The sequence below is a fragment of the Nerophis ophidion genome, linkage group LG11, assembly GCF_033978795.1.
Source record: "Nerophis ophidion isolate RoL-2023_Sa linkage group LG11, RoL_Noph_v1.0, whole genome shotgun sequence".
Classification (NCBI taxonomy): Eukaryota; Metazoa; Chordata; class Actinopteri; order Syngnathiformes; family Syngnathidae; genus Nerophis; species Nerophis ophidion.
In genome coordinates, this window is record NC_084621.1 from 67,506,541 (window position 1) to 67,524,331 (window position 17,791).

General features: G+C 39.2%; 1 protein-coding gene across 1 annotated transcript; it reads right to left on the bottom strand.

Annotated features, from left to right (window-relative positions):
* Positions 1 to 939: 939 nt before the first annotated feature.
* Positions 940 to 16,616, bottom strand: LOC133562382 (polyadenylate-binding protein 1A). Its single transcript, XM_061916553.1, has 15 exons — positions 15,876 to 16,616; positions 7,981 to 8,174; positions 7,688 to 7,803; positions 5,754 to 5,893; positions 5,570 to 5,664; positions 5,350 to 5,487; positions 4,014 to 4,109; positions 3,631 to 3,903; positions 3,421 to 3,511; positions 3,224 to 3,346; positions 3,001 to 3,143; positions 1,815 to 1,899; positions 1,586 to 1,716; positions 1,383 to 1,473; positions 940 to 1,295 (listed from the first exon to the last, which is right to left on the bottom strand). Exons 1-14 carry the CDS (start codon positions 16,066 to 16,068, stop codon positions 1,384 to 1,386), a joined length of 1,908 nt encoding a protein of 635 aa, XP_061772537.1. The 5' UTR covers positions 16,069 to 16,616; the 3' UTR covers positions 940 to 1,295; position 1,383.
* Between the last annotated feature and the right edge of the window lie 1,175 nt (positions 16,617 to 17,791).

A 17,791-nucleotide genomic window follows, 5' to 3' on the forward strand; every position in this document is an offset into this window, starting at 1 on the left:
TATAAGACAAATAAAATAAAATATTAGGTTTTATTTTGAAGGACATATTTTTATTCCTAAGTTAACTCAAATATCCGATGTGCTAAAATTATAAACAGACTAAATTATAATACAGCTACAGCTTTTATTGTATTGTTTTAACCTTTATTTACACAGGGAAGTCCCATTGAGATTAATAACCACTTTTTCAAGGGAGTTCTGCACATTCATACACGAGTGTAGCAGTTGCCGCTGGGAGAAATACAAGACGCGATTAGGGAGCTGGGATCCAAAATGCAACCCTAAAATTGTAGTTTCTGAAGGACAAGATTCTCAGGTTTCGCTTAAATTGGCAACTGAATAGATTACAATTTTACAGCCATTTCTGTGTTTAGTATTCGAGTAAATAGACGCCACTTCAGTATTTGATGAAAGTGGCGAAACGTGCAGTACTGAAACACTTCCTGTTCTCTAAATTGACTTCTCTCAAATAAAACAGAAGCCAATTCATTACTTTGTTAACCCTGTTGACCAAAGTGAGATATGGAAAGTCTTTGAAAAACTACAATGACACTTGTAATTTCCTTTATGTTGTTCAAATGAACGATCAATTTGTCTCAAATGCATCTCTGTTTTGACCAGTTTTCTCAAGGTGGATTGAATATACAACCACAATCTCTTTAGTATATTGAACTATGTAAAAATGACCAGTTTACACTTTAAAACCCCAAATAAATCCACACTTATTCACAAACATTTGGAATTGAACATTATGGTCCACCTTGAAGAACCAAACATGATGGAGTTCTGCATGTTTTAAAACAGGAATGCTGTCCACCATTTCCTAGATGTGGACTTAAACCCAATCTTAACTCCACTTGTTATCAAGGGCTCTTAAAAAACTATAACAGTTGGTTGACATTGTGTAACAGTGTGAATGTAACAATAAAATTGGACACATATTTTTAACAATTTATTAGCCATCAGTTAACTATAAACCTTCAAAATAATTGGACACCTCCATCTTGTACCATGGCTGATATTCTATTCCATGGCATCGACACAATAAAATGACATAAAACAGAGGAATGCATTCTAATTTATAATTGAGTTTTAACTTTTTGCTTTTTTTTTAAGGACTTTTTTTGTTTATGATCAAGGTCTAGTCAAACCATTCCTAGACCTGGCAGAGTAAATAGTTTTCTTTTTTTAAGAAAAAATTTATCATTTTGCAATGTTTTCAGTGTTTTGGATTTTTCAATGTTTAAATTTTTTTATCTTTTTCCATCGGTGAAGCAGGTTTCAAAATGCTCAATCTGCGGAGAGGGAAATAAATCAGAAGTTACATTTTGTTTGTAGGAAGACATGTAACTCTTCGGCAATGTTGTCCAAGATGTAACTACCTTAGACGCTGGGAACCCCAGCGGGCGTGGTTGACTTCTGTGCAGCCTCTTTGGCCTGGTGGGCCTGGAGCACAGCAACAGCCTCATCCACCTAAATCAAAGACCAAATTAACCACTGCATGACAAGCTCATGACAAATGACCACAGCAATAGGAGTAAAGATCTTCAAGTTGAGGAAAAATGTAGTGACACTGATTGCGGACCTTTGAGCGCAGGGATTCAGGCGATTCAAGCATGTGAAGAAGCTCAGAGTTGTCAATCTCCAGCAGCATGCCAGTGATTTTGCCCGCCAGACTCGGGTGCATGTTCTGAATCAGAGGGAACAGTCGCTCTCCTGGGGGGGGGGGGCAACAGAAATTATGATAAACATTCATACTGTCTACTAACACTTATAAGTCTGTTTATTTTGAAACAAGCCTACAAAGTACTGACCTAGCATTTGTTTCTGTTCCTGAGGAGGGGCATCAGCCAGCATGGATGCAGTCAGGGGCGCCTGTCCTTGGACATGAACTGCAGGCTAATGGGAAAAGTACACATATGTTGACTTTGATATTTCTACAAATGGCACAAATTACATTTAACTATGCATTAAGGCCGTTTTGAACGAGATTCCTCTACAGAATCTCCTCTCTGGTCAACAAAAGCACCTTGAAGATTCTAGCGGGAACTCTCATTCAACACTTCTTCGATTACGCTTGCACCTCCTGGTACCCCAGCACCTCCAAAACCCTCAAATCTAGACTCCAAACATCCCAGAATAAGATAATCCGGTTACTTTTAGACCTCCACCCCAGATCACACCTCAATCCAACCCACTTCTCCAAAGTGGGCTGGCTCAGGGTGGAGGACAGAGTAAAACAACTTGCACTGAGCCTAGTCCATAAAATCCGCTACACCTCCTTGATACCGAAGTACATGTCAAACTACTTCCTTAATGACCGCCATAACCACAACACCAGGGGGAGCTCCACAAACCACGTTAAACCCAGATTCCGATCTAACAAAGGTCTTAACTCATTCTCTTTCTATGCCACATCAATGTGGAATGCACTCCCAACAGGTATAAAAGTAAGTGCATCTCTATATTCCTTCAAAACCGCTCTAAAACAACACCTCCAGGCAACTTCAACACTTAACTAATACCCTCCTCCATTCACATCCCATCTCCCCGGATTATAAACAACTCAAATGTACTTCTAATGTATATACTTGTTCTTATGCTATGTGAACTCACTATGTTCTCTGCTGGCTGTAAATATCCTACTAAATAAGACCTACACTGTTTCAATGTCCACATTTCTCTGTTGATGCAATTGTTGATGACTGAAGTTCTGATATCAACCAAAGCTCCTCATCCCACCCCCCGGATTGTAAATAATTCAATGTACATACTATGATGATTAACTTGTGTGATGACTGTATTATGTTGATAGTATATATTTGTACCATGAATTGATTAACATGGACCCCGATTTAAACAAGTTGAAAAACTTATTCGGGTGTTACCATTTAGTGGTCAATTGTACGGAATATGTACGGTACTGTGCAATCTACTAATAAAAGTATCAATCAATCAATCAAAACGGTCTAACTGAAATTGAAAGAACAGACTAGGAACCTGCTGCATGTTGACTTGTGGCTGGGAAGCCATGTGCTGCTGAGGGTTGCGGACTCCGGCAGCGTATTTGTAGTGGGGCATCGCACGCACCGGAGCGGCAGTGGCCGAAGCGCTGGCAGGGCGCTGGCTGAGGGCCTGGGTGGCTGAGGTAAGGAAAAATGGATGATGTTTTAAAATCATTGTCATGAAGGCAGTAACTTAAGGATCATTGAAGTACACTCACGCATGCGTTGAGAGGCCATCATCCGTGGGACCTGGGCGTTGGCGGTTGCGGTGGGACGGATTGCGCTGTAAGTCTGGGGCCTTGGACCTGACGGGCGCATTGCATTGGGCATGTTCTGGAAGTCTGGAGCGAAACAAAAGCATTATATAGCTTTTCAACAGTAGAAGAAAATTTAACTATTTCTTGTTGAAACATACGTTGTGGACGCACTCCCTGAGCGGCCCATCGAGAGCTGGGACGCAGCTGGGCAAGCTGGTTGGCAGAGTAATATGCAGCACGATTTTGGGCCTGATGTGAACACATTAAATCATTAGAATCGCTCCTTTAAAAATAGTCATTTACATCAGAAGACAACCTAACATAAAAAATACGTAGTCAAACAGGATGTGTGTCATTTTGGGACTCACCGGAGGTATCGCCGCCATGAAGTAGCCAGAAGGTGGAGCGGGCTGGTATGGGTTAAGAACAGGGTTGGGCACAGCGCGGACAGTAGCCATCCTCTGCATGTATTGATTGGTTAGATGGGCCTGGCGCTCTTCTTTGCGTTGAGCCAGGGCCACATATAACGGTTTAGTCGCAACAATGCGGCCATTCATCTCGGTTACAGCTTTGGTGGCCTCTTCTGGAGAAGAAAAGCACACAAATCCAAAGCCTTTGCTGCGGCCACCCTCCATCATAACCTGGGGAAGACAAGAACAGAGTCAACATTCACTCTTGGTGGAAATCACAATTTTATTACTAGTTATTTTCACGTTCAAAAAAACGCAGCATGATTCTGTTCACTTCTCACCTTTGCACTTGTTATTGTTCCAAAAGGGGAAAATTCTTTGCGCAGCCGCTCATCATCAAGGCCATCGTCAAGGTTTTTCACATACAAGTTGACACCCTGGAAAACAGTGATTCTTTATCAATCAAATGAACCACTAGGACTGCATGATTAATCGAAATCAAATTGACAAGGTTTTGAATAGTGTGGTAAGTAATTGCTAAAGGATGAGATTTTTATTCTTCCGCCATTACCGGCATTTGAGTGACAGCCATGTTCACCAATTAGAATTGCTAAGCCTCGGATTTGTTCGTCTCTTACTTCAAAGAGGAAGGAAAACATTTTTGTGCATCGCTCTCAGCACCTTAACACGTTTAACAGTAGACTGAACTGAACAGAGTGACCCCTCCATTTAGTCATTGTCTCGGTGGAAACTAAAGCACACGCGCGCGCGCGCGCACACACACACACACACACACACACACACACACACACACACACACACACACACACACACACACACACACACACACACACACACACACACACACACACACACCTTCATGACACGCCAGTGAAGTCCCGCAAAGTAACAGAAATTAGGGAGAAAAAAATTTTGGGTTACAAAACCAACTGTCCCGTTGTAATATTTCAGCTTCAAATTGGATGGGCAATATAATCCCATTCACATGGGTAAAAAAGCCATGGTCACGTGATGGCAACGCCAAAAAAAAAACAAAGTACAAATTTATTTTTCCAACGAGAGAAGGAGGGGGGGAAAAAAAAAAAAAAAAAAAAATCGCACTGAGCCATTTGCTAAATTTTTGCTTTTGGAAATTAGTCTTTTGTTGTTTATTACTTTAGGATAAAATTATTTGCCTTACATCCATTCATTTCCCTTTATTTAACAAGGAAAAACTTTGAGATTAAAATCTATTTTACAATTACAATGGGTAAAAAAAAAAAGTATACAGTAATTAAATAAAAGTTTATCCTTTTTAATGGTTATCTGCATTAGTGTATATTATGACTACATTATAATCACTGTATAGTTTTTTATCAATTATTTCTTTAGTTTAAGAGAATTATATAGACAAATGCTCTGAATAAAGTTAATTGTTGCATATTGCTCTGTGCAGCACCTCAAAACAAAAATATGTTGGTTGACCATCTAAGACAGTCATCCTTCACGATTTTCCACATTATTTTCGCTGTTTATGTATAAAATAATCGCAAATTGAATGGAAATTTTGGATTGAAAAATTGCAATTAAGTTATTCCTCAAAATTGTGCACTACCTTGTAGATCCATTCAAAACTATGCAAGTGTACAATTTTCTTTACACTAAGGAGAGACTAACCTGGTATCTGGTCATGCGATCCTGTTTCATCTGCTCAAATTTGCGTTTGAGCTCATTCTGGCGCTCTCCTTTTTTCTGTGCACGGCCCACGTATACTTGTCTGCCATTAAGTTCTTTACCATTCATGTCATCCACAGCCTAAAATTAAAAACAACAACTTTAGGAAACTTATAACACATTGGACCATGTCTCTGCATTGTTAATTGCACTCTATCCCTACCTTTTGTGCGTCTTCGTGTCGCTCAAAACTGACAAAGCCAAATCCTTTGGATTTTCCACTCTCGTCAGTCATAACCCGGATACTGAGAGCTGGTCCTTAGAAGAGAAAGTCAATTAATGAAATGTAATGCGTCAAATGACCCACTTAGTAAGTTATGGCATTGGCTGTGCTGTTTATTACTTACCATATTTTCCAAACAACTCCTTTAGCTTTTCATCATCCATGTCCTCCCCAAAATTCTTGATATAAACATTGGTGAATTCTCTGGCACGGGCCCCAAGCTCTGCTTCCCTCTCCTTACGCGATTTGAAGCGTCCAACAAACCTTTTGATCGGATACAGAAACATTTTAAATCAGGATTGCGTGGACTTAATCTAGACTAGCCAAAGTTTTTTTTAACCAAATTTAAAATTTCTTATGTTCTGTTATTTATTTTGTTTCATCAGATTAAAATTAAATTGTAATTTATTTTATCTAATGAGAATAACATTAAATAGTAACCTAAAAGGGATGCAAAAATATGTAAATATCACGATACACCATTATCACTGGATTAAGGCTTTGAAAAATCGCTTTAGTAAGGAAAATTAAGGTACAATTCCAATTCTTCCTCATCGCCCCCCCCTTCGCTCGAGCATCTTGTGCCATGGCCAAGTTTTGCAAATACCCCTGTATGCATATGGTCGTCACTCGAGTCTTGCTCCATCCTCAATCCTTGCCGTTTGCCAGCAGTAACAGAGGCAGATGCGACAAATGTTCGCTTTCAAAATGTCTGCGCACGCAATGTTCAACTTTGCTTGTGCTCTTATTTTATTTTGCCTTTAATAATAAGACAACTTAGAAAAAGTTTTTGGCGAAATATGCAAGTGCTGGTGCATCGGCGGTATGTAAACTGTTTTGTGTATTTGAAGCTGATATTTATGTACAGTAGCACTGCCATCGTTCCCCTTATTATTTTTTTATTTTGTTTCCATTTATACCCCCATTATTTACTTTTTAAATTAGATTTCAATTCTGTACACTGCTGCTGGATATTTAAATTTCCTGAGGGAACTCTCCTGAAGGAATCAATAAAGTACTATCTATCTATCTATCAATGTAGGATGGTATGTGAGCTCACTTCGCTTCAAGCAAGGTACTTTGCCCTTCCCCCTACCTGAAAGAAAATTTGAATGCCTCTTGATTGACGTGAATCCACGACACCAAGCAGGGAGGGCAAAAAAAGCAAAGGGGGAGGACAGGTATTTGAATTGAGCCTAAGGGTTACTTATGCGAAGGTTAAACAAACTTACTGCAAATAAACACAAACCTAATGCTCAAATGTTGTAATACTATATATTACCACAAATATGTATTTTCAAAATGCAAAGAACAGTGAATAAACAATACTTCAAGTCACAATAAATTATAAATGACTGTTTTTAGTGTTTAAACTGGCAATTGTAAAAGTGCTTTCATAACGAAACTTGATTGAAATGCCTTAAAATGAATGTTTGACCTGGTTTACATCTTTGTTTTGCAGCAGGTGATAATCAAGTGACTTCTCGCGTTGCTTGTATTTCCATGTAGACTATCACTATCTGGCAATAGCCGCAAACAGTACTATGCATGTTGGTCATGTTTTCTCTGACTGCGAAGCCAAAATGCACCCAAATGTCCGATTTAAACTTTGCGAGAGGCCACACAAGCTTGAGCTTTCCGCTCTGCTCATGTGTTTCGTACCATATTTTACAGTGCTATGCAGGGGATTATGGGAAATGCGATCTGCTTCTAAGACGGGCTCACTCAATAGTACTAAATTAAAAAAACTACACTGGCAAGGCATTAGGGCTATATTTCCTATCCCGTTACATTCCAATAATAGTTACAATGATAAAATGCTGGTTGTGTTAAAAAAAAAATCTAGTGTTACATTAAAAAACACCTGTTAATGTATAGTGCAAAATTCAACACAGGTCTTCAGTTTTTGCAAATAAACATGTAGTACGCACGATGCATTGTTATCTTGTCACTCAAAACACTCAGAACGGGGCTTGCATTTGATTACCAAATCACATGTTAGTAAGACATTACACAAACTGTTCACATTAATGGGTCATAAATGATAGTCCCACTTACACTTTTCTGTCATTGAGCAACATGCCATTCATTTTCTCAATGGCCCGCTCAGCCGCCTCATGGGTCTCAAAGTGCACAAAGCCATAACCCTTTGAGCCATTTTCATCACAAACCACCTTGGAGAGGGAACATTTTGAGCACTTCAGTGACAGTCACAAACACCATGCATTTCAAATACATTGTAAGCAACAATGAGATTCCTCTGCGGATCCAAAGTCATGCACAGTAGTAGTGAGTATGTAAAGCATACAGACATACAAACAGGCTCAAATGGCTAATGTTTCTCCACCTACCTTGCAGGACAGGATGTTTCCAAACGCTGAGAAGGTGTCATAGAGTGCCTTATTATCAATGGACTTGTCAAGGTTTTTAATAAAAATGTTGCCCACGCCGCTTTTCCTAAGGGAGGGGTCCCGCTGAGACCACATGATGCGTAGTGGTCTGCCTTTGATCACATCAAAATTCATGGTGTCCAGGGCTCTCTCAGCTGAAACAAACGGTAGGTAATTTATTAGTTAAGCAAGGGCAATAACGATATGTAAAAATAAGCATGGTATGTTCGTCAACAGTGTGTGCTCTGATTCTAATAGTGTTTTGCAACATTTTTTCAAGCCAAGGCGCATTTTTTATCTCTGGAAAAATTTGGAGCCACACCACCAATAGAAATCATTAAACAAAGAAACTCAGTAGACAATAAAAAGTCGTTGGAAATGAATTTAAACCAAAACCAACTATGCTTCACTACAGCTATTGTCTCAAAGTAGGTGTACTGTCTCAACCTGGAACATCACCCTGTTTGGAGTTTTTTGGTGTTTTCCCGTGTGTAATGCTTTAGTTCTTGTCTTCCGCTCCCATTTTGATGGCTTTTCCTGTTTTTTTTTGGTACTTTCCTGTTACCTTTGAGGGCTTTTCCCCGCACCTGACTTTTTTTTTAGCAACCAAGAACATTTAAGTTGTCGCTGTCTTTTTTTGTGTGGACATTGATTGTCATGTAAGGATATACTTTGGGGACGCCGTCTCTGCTTCACACACTGCAAGTCTTTGCTGTAGTCCAGCATTCTATTTTTGTTTACTTTGTAGCCAGTTCAGTTTTAGTTTCGTTCTGCATAGCCACCCCTAAGCTTCAATGCCTTTTCTTAGGGGCACTCAGCTTTTGTTTATTTTTGGTTTAAGCATTAGATACCTTTTTTAACTGCATATTGCCTACCGCTGTAATCTGCATATTGTGATCACGACAAACCGTCGTCTCCCATGACGTGTCCCCGACATCTACAAAGCAATGTACCTGTTTGAGGATTCAGCAGGCTTGTTTTCGAGACACTTTTGACGGGCTAAAGGCCAAGAGGGATAAACAAACCCAGAAATAGGCTTCCTTATTATCGAGTGGTGCTGATTTGATAGTAAATATCGACTTGAGTATTTTATGCCATGGAGTGTTGACTCATTGAAAGACCATTTGCGTTGTTGTCAACTAAAGACATCTGGAAATAAAAAATCTTACAGCCAGAACTTTTGCTATGTAGGAAATGGGAGTAAAAGCCAAGAAACCGGACAAGAGGTAAACGAAAACGCTGAGGACTACCAAATAACCTTGTTAATAAAAGACACCTAACTTTTTGCCAGACCCTCTCTATTTCTGACGGTTGGATAGGAGAAAATGATGTCATGAAGCTCTGGCCGCCCACCATGTACTCTGATATAGGCATGTACCTTGGTGTTACCACCATGGTCACTACACAGTGGCCTATTGGTTAGAGTTCAAACCCCAGCCGAGTGATACCAAAGACTATAAAAAAATGGGACTCATTACCTCCCTGCTTGGCACTCAGCATCAAGGGTTGGAATTGGGGGTTAAATCCCCATAAATGATTCCCGGGCGCGGCACCGCTGCTTCCCACAGCACCCCTCACCTCCCCTCCCAGGGGGTGATCAAGAGTGATAGGTCAAATGCAGATAATTTCGCCACACCTAGTGTGTGTGTGTGACAATCATTGGTACTTTAACAAGAATGCTTCAAAGTTACAAAGAAGGCAAGGTTTACAGTTATTTCACAACAGGTCGGATTTCCTTTGTTTGTATTTTCATGATACCATATGGTGAGATGACCATATTTAAAGTAACACTCATGACTGTCACACAGTTTCCATCTTGTGAGGTGTTATGTACTAATAGAACATCCCACAATGCCGCAAATTGACTTCGGCATATTACAAAATATACACAGAATAAACAAAAATTCAGAAATATATACCCTACTATTCACGCTGAAGTGTAAAAACAAACCACGAACTGAATAAGTTTACTGTAAATAGTATGGTATCGCCGCCTTTGTTTTTCCCTCCCGCACGTTCACCTCGACAAATTGGACATTCACAGAAGCCAACTTCGAACTGGTCCATTATAGTTGAGCTTAAGTTAAGTTCAAGTACCAATGATTGTCACACACACACTAAGTGTGGTGAAATTAGTCCTGTGCATTTGACCCATCCCCTTGTTCCCAGTGGTGGGAATAATTATTGGCGATTTAACCCCCAATTCAAACCTTTGATGCCGAGTGCCGAGCATGGAGGTAGTAAATGGTCCCATTTTTAAAGTCTTTGGTATGACTCGGCCGGGGTTTGAACTCACAACCTACTGATCTAAGGACGGACAGTGTGTCAACTACTGATACGGGAGAGATTAACATGGTTGCCGAGTGTCAAGCAGGGAGATAATGGTTCCCGTTTATAAAGTCTTTGGTGTGACTCTTTGAACTCACAACCTACCGATCTCAGGGCGGACAATGTGTCACCTACTGATATGGAAGAGACTATAATGGTTGGTTACTTCGCCGAGCTCGAGACAGTTCGACACTCAATAACGGCACATTATTTGTGTATTCTAATTGCTGGTTTGCAAAAATTATTTTTAACCCAAATAGGTGAAATCATTACCTATCCAAGGCACACCAGACTGAATATCACGGCACACTAGTGTGCCACGGCACAGTGGTTGAAAAACACTGTTCTAATACAGTGGTTCTCACTTGGAGGTTCGCGTACCCCTGGGGTTATTTGAAGGTATGCCAAGGGGTGCGCGAGATTTTCATTTAAAATATTCTAAAAATAGCAACAATTCAAAAATCCTTTATAAATACATTTATTGAATAATACTTCAACAAAATATGAATGTAAGTTCATAAACTGTGGAAAGAAATGCAACAATGCAATAATGTTGACAGATACAGCAGATTTTTTGTGGACATTTTCCATAAATATTGATGTTAAAGATTGCTATTTTTGTGAAGAAATGTTTAGGATTAAGTTCATGAATCCAGCTGGATCTCTACTACAATCCCCAAAGAGGGCACTTTAAGTTGATGATTACTTCTATATGTGTAGAAATCTTTATAATTGAATTACTTGTTTATTTTTCAACAAGTTTTTAGTTATTTTTATATCTTTTTTCCAAATAGCTCCAAAAAGACCACCACAAACGAGCAATATTTTGCACTGTTATACAATTTAATAAATCAGAAACTGATGACATAGTGCTGTATTTTACTTCATCTCTTTTTTTAAACCAATAATGCTTTGCTAGCACCAAACCCCGCCCCACCCCCTTTGTACGTGGTTGAAATGGGCGGGGTTGGGGGTGCGGCGGTGTATAATATAGCCTGGAAGCATCATGGATACTTGGAATTCTGGGTAATTGTTATGTTGCGTTTATAATGTGTTACTGTGAGGATGTGTTCCTGACATGTGTTTGTAATTTTTGTTTGGTGTGGGTTCACAGTGTGGTTCATATTAGTAAGAGTGTTGAAGTTGTTTGTATCACAAACGTCAGTGTAACCTCTATGGCTGTTGACTATATGCCTTGCAATCTCGTACATGTGACGACAGAAGCAGGGAAATGCATGCATCCAACTGGTACGAAGATAGCATAGTGTAAAGGCGGGCGATATGTTGTAGAGCAGTGGTTCTCAAATGGAGGTACGCGTACCCCTGGGGGGTACTTGAAGGTATGCCAAGGAGTACGTGAGATTTTTTTTTAATATTCTAAAAATGGCAACAATTAACACAAACCCTTTATAAATATATTGATTGAATAATACTTCAACAAAATATGAATGTAAGTTCATTAACTGTTAAAAGAAATGCAACAATGCAATATTCAGTGTTGACAGCTAGATTTTTTTGTGGACATGTTCCATCAATATTGATGTTAAAGATTTCTTTTTATGTGAAGAAATGTTTAGAATTAAGTTCAAGAATTCAGAAGGATCTCTATTACAATCCCCAAAGAGGGCACTTTAAGTTGATGATTACAAGTTTTTAGTTATTTTTATATCTTTTTTTCCAAATAGTTCAAGAAAGACCACTACAAATGAGCAATATTTTGCACTGTTATACAATTTAATAAATCAAAAACTGATGACATAGTGGTATATCTTACTTCTTTATCTCTTTTTTTCCAACCAAAAATGCCTTTGGTTTGATTAGGGGGTACTTGAATTAAAAAAAATGTTCACAGGGGGTACATCACTGAAAAAAGGTTGAGAACCACTGTTGTAGAGGACGGTAAAAGTAAAGCCATCACGGCACGCCCTCAATATTATAGTTGGGGTGAAAATCGGAGAATGTTAACCCCGGGTGATGTCCGGCGGGAGAGGAACCAAAATACGGTCGGCGATTATGCAGCTGAGCCACATCAGAGTGGCCAAAGAGCCGCGGGTTGCCGACCCCTGATATATATAGATACAGCTCTTATTTTTATATCTTTTTTTTCTATTTATATTACCATATTGTATATGCACCTTAGGGCAGTGGTTCTCAACTTTTTTTCAGTGATGTACCCCCTGTGAACATTTTTTTAATTCAAGTACCCCCTAATCAGAGCAAAGCATTTTTGGTTGAAAAAAAGAGATAAAGAAGTAAATTACAGCACTATGTCATCAGTTTCTGATTTATTAAATTGTATAACAGTGCAAAATATTGCTCATTTGTAGTGGTCTTTCTTGAACTGTTTGGGAAAAAAAGATACAAATATAACCAAAAACTTGTTGAAAAATAAACAACTGATTTAATTATAAATAAAGATTTGTACACGTAGAAGTAATCAACTTAAAGTGCCCTCTTTGGGGATTGTAATAGAAATCTATCTGGATTCATGAACTTAATTCTAAACATTTCTTCACAAAAAAAGAAATCTTTAACATCAATATATCAAATCTAGCTGTCAACACTGAATATTGCATTGTTGCATTTCTTTTCACAGTTTATGAACTTACATTCATATTTTCTTGAAGGATTATTCAATAAATATATCTATTGTCTTATTCTGTATATTGTACAGTATTTTGTGTTTCTACAGTGTTTTGTATATTGTACAGGATTTTTATTGGATAGTAGTCTGTTTATTTCAATTGTTAGTTTTTCCTTTATTACCTATTGTGTTATTTATTTAACCCCATATTTGTTCACACAACCGCACCTTAAGTTGGAGTCTTTAATCTCGTTATATGCAAATATAATGACAAAGAAGTCTATTCTATTCTATAAAGGATTTTTGAGTTGTTATTTTTAGGATATTTTTTAAAAATCTCACGTACCCCTTGGCATACCTTCAAGTACACCCAGGGGTACGTGTACCCCCGTTAGTTTTTCCTTTATTACCTCTTTTGTTATTTATTTAACCCCATATTTGTTCCCACAACCGCACCTTAAATTGGAGTCTTTAATCTCCATCCATCCATTTTCTACCGCTTATTCCCTGGCGCCTATCTCAGCTACAATCGGGCGGAAGGCGGGGTACACCCTGGACAAGTCGCCACCTCATCGCAGGGCCAACACAGATAGACAGACAACATTCACACACTAGGGCCAATTTAGTGTTGCCAATCAACCTATCCCCAGGTGCATGTCTTTGGAAGTGGGAGGAAGCCGGAGTACCCGGAGGGAACCCACGCATTCACGGGGAGGACATGCAAAGTCCACACAGAAAGATCCCGAGCCTGGATTTGAACCCAGGACTGCAGGAACTTCGTATTGTGAGGAAGACGCACTAACCCCTCTGCCACCGTGAAGCCCTCAGTCTTTAATCTCGTTATATGCAAATATAATGACAAAGAAGTCTATTCTATAAAAGGATTTTTGAATTGTTATCTGTAGGATATTTTTTAAAAATCTCACGTACCCCTTGGCATACCTTCAAGTACCCCCAGGGGTACGCGTACCCCCATTTGAGAACCACTGCCATAGGGGATCTGCTCCAATTTCGTTGTTCTTTGAACCTGTTCACAGCAATAATGACAATAAAACTCTATTCTATAAATATATATAGAATTGCTGCTACTTTTACAATCCATCGATTTTCTACCGCTTATTCCCTTTCGGGGTCGCTGGCGCCTATCTCAGCTACAATCGGGCAGAAGGCGGGCTACACCCTGGACAAGTTGCCACCTCATCACAGGACCAACACAGATAGACAGACAATATTCACACTCACATTCACACACTAGGGCCAATTTAGTGTTGCCAATCAACCTATCCCCAGGTGCATGTCTTTGGAAGTGGGAGGAAGCCGGAGTACCCGGAGGGAACCCACGCATTCACGGGGAGAACATGCAAAGTCCACACAGAAAGATCCCGAGCCTGGATTTGAACCCAGGACTGCAGGAACTTCGTATTGTGAGGCAGACGCACTAACCCCTCTTCCACCGTGAAGCCCTCAGTCTTTAATCTCGTTATATGCAAATATAATGACAAAGAAGTCTATTCTATAAAGGATTTTTGAATTGTTATCTTTAGGATATTTTTAAAAAATCTCACGTACCCCTCAGCATACCTTCAAGTACACCTAGGGGTACGCGTACCCCTGTTAGTTTTTCCTTTATTACCTCTTGTGTTATTTATTTAACCCCATATTTGATCCCACAACCGCACCTTAAATTGGAGTCATTAATCTCGTTATATGCAAATATAATGACAAAGAAGTCTATTCTATAAAGGATTTTTGAATTATCTTTAGGATATTTAGGATATCTTTAGGAAACTTTGGGTCATGACCGAAAGGATAAGATCACGGGTACAAGCGGCCGAAATGAGTTTCCTCTGCCGTGTGGCGGGGCTCTCCCTTAGAGATAGGGTGAGAAGCTCTGTCATCCGGGAGGAACTCAAAGTAAAGCTGCTGCTCCTCCACATGGAGAGGAGCCAGATGAGGTGGTTCGGGCATCTGGTCAGGATGCCACCTGAACGCCTCCCTAGGGAGGTGTTTAGGGCACGTCCAACCGGTAGGAGGCCACGGGGAAGACCCAGGACACGTTGGGAAGACTATGTCTCCCGGCTGGCCTGGGAATGCCTCGGGATCCCCCGGGAAGAGCTAGACGAAGTGGCTGGGGAGAGGGAAGTCTGGGTTTCCCTGCTTAGGCTATTGCCCCCGCGACCCGACCTCGGATAAGCGGAAGATGATGGATGGGATGGATGGATATTTTTTTTAAATCTCACGTACCCCTCGGCATACCTTCAAGTACACCCAGGGGTACGCGTACCCCCGTTAGTTTTTCCTTTATTACCTCTTTTGTTATTTATTTAACCCCATATTTGTTCCCACAACCGCACCTTAAATTGGAGTCATTAATCTCGTTATATGCAAATATAATGACAAAGAAGTCTATTCTATTAAGGATTTTTGAGTTGTTATTTTTAGGATATTTTTTAAAAATCTCACGTACCCCTGTTAGTTTTTCCTTTATTACCTCTTTTGTTATTTATTTAACCCCATATTTGTTCCCAAAACCGCACCTTAGATTGGAGTCTTTAATATTGTTATATGCAAATATAATGACAAAGAAGTCTATTCTATAAAGGATTTTTGAATTGTTATCTTTAGGATATTTTTAAAAAATCTCACGTACCCCTTGGCATACCTTCAAGTACCCCCATTTGAGAACCACTGCCTTAGGGGATCTGCTCCAATTTCGTTGTTCTTTGAACCTGTTCACAGCAATAATGACAATAAAACTTTATTCTATAAATATATATAGAATTGCTGCTACTTTTACAATATTAAAAAACAAGTCCCACGTACCCCTTGGCGTACCTTCAAGTACCCCCACTTGAGAACCACTGTTCTAATACATGACATAGCCTCACTTTGGTAGTGGCCCAGCAGTTCAAAATGGAGTCAAACACACATGGTCGACACTCACCGTCAGCGGGCTGCTGGAAGTTCACATAGGCGTAGCCGAGCGACCGGCGGGTAATCATGTCTCTGCACACCCGGATAGATAGGATGGGCCCGGCCGGGCTGAATTTCTCGTAGAGCATGGCTTCGGTGACGTCTGGGTGGAGGTCTCCCACATACAGGGAGGCCATGGGGTAACTAGGAGCGCTGGGGTTCATGTCGACGCGTGTTCAGACGACTTTTTTTCTGGGAAATGTTAGGAGGGAAACGACGGTGTTCAAAGCGAATGTTCCCGTCTATGTCAGCGAGTACCCGCCCCTGACGTTAATGTCCAGGAGGCGACAACGTGGGCTAGGCTAGTTAGAGTAGCGCGGCCTAGCTGCTTGTTACCGCCGTACTCAAATTAAATCGTCCTTAAGCTCCGTGACTTATTTTTATCCAAAACAATACAAAATGAGTAATTCCGCGACCAAAAAGGTGCGTGAGACGGGCGAATTAAGAGTTAATACCCACGCGGTTCCGTAATGGCGGTTTTATCTTTAACGTTAGCTTGCCTTCTTTGAGCTTCTTCTTCCCTCTTTCGCGTTGGCAAATGAAATCCTGCTTCACCGATTTTTTTTTTTTTTCTTTTCTTATAAAAATATGTCTGCGTGTGCGCTCTAGCTTTTGGTTTGTTTCATAATAATAAAATGTGTGCCGAGGCGAGCTACGGAGCACACCCAACGCAGACGGGATACAGGAATGAAAGGAAGGTCGGCGGAGGTTGTTTCCGATACCAGTCCGAACCACTGGGCGGTCGATATCGCGGGAGACGTCACACATCTCGCGAGGTTTCAGCTTGCATTTCATCACCTCCGTTCAAACTCAGCCCCGCCCAACTTTTTTTTTAAAGGCCTACTGCAGGGGTCAGCAACCTTTTTGAAAGCAAGATCTACTTCTTGGGTACTGATTAATGCAAAGGGCTACCAGTTTGATACACACTGAAATAAATTGCCAGAAATAGCCAATTTGCTCTAAATCTATATATATAAAAAAAGGGTATTTCTTTCTATCATTCCGTCGTACATTTTTTTCCTTTTACGGAAGTTTTTTTTATAGAGAATAAATGATGAAAAAAAACACTTAATTGAGTGGTTTGAAAGAGAAAACACGGAAAAAAATGGCACTTAAATTTTGAAACATAGTTAATCTTCAATTTCGACTCTTTAAAATTCAAAATTCAACCGAAAAAAAGGAAGAGAAAAACTAGCTAATTCGAATCTTTTTGAAAAAATTAAAAAAATAATTTATGGGACATCATTAGTAATTTTTCCTGATTAAGATAAATTTTAGAATTTTGATGACATGTTTTAAATAGGTTAAAATTAAATTTGCACTTTGTTAGAATATATAACAAATTGGACCAAGCTATATTTCTAACAGAAAAATCATTATTTCTTTTAGATTTTCCAGAACCAAAATTTTAAAACAAAATTCAAAAGACCTTGGAATAAGATTTAAATTTGATTCTACAGATTTTCTAGATTTGCCAGAATAATTATTTTGAATTTTAATCATAAGTTTGAAGAAATATTTCACAAATATTATTCATCAAAAAACAGAAGCTAAAATGAAGAATTAATATGAAATGTATTTATTATTTTTTACAACAAAATACACACTTAAATAAATTGCCAGAAATAGCCAATTTGCTCAAGTTACCTTTAATAAATAAATCTATATATATTTAAAAAAAGGGTATTTCTTTCTATCATTCCGTTGTACATTTTTTTTCCTTTTACGGAAGGTTTTTTTTATAGAGAATAAATGATGAAAAAAAACACTTAATTGAGCGGATTAAAAGGAGAAAACACGAAAAAAAAAATGACACTTAAATTTTGAAACATAGTTTATCTTCAATTTCGACTCTTTAAAATTCAAAATTCAACCGAAAAAAATGAA

Excerpts from the sequence above, each read along its gene's own strand:
- LOC133562382 (XM_061916553.1), bottom strand. The coding sequence starts at position 16,068 with ATGAACCCCAGCGCTCCTAGTTACCCCATGGCCTCCCTGTATGTGGGA. Across the intron at positions 5,665-5,753 it reads GGAGTTGTTTGGAAAATATG|GACCAGCTCTCAGTATCCGG; the intron begins GTAAGTAATAAA and ends TTCTCTTCTAAG. Across the intron at positions 3,144-3,223 it reads GATGGCCTCTCAACGCATGC|CCACCCAGGCCCTCAGCCAG; the intron begins GTGAGTGTACTT and ends TCCTTACCTCAG.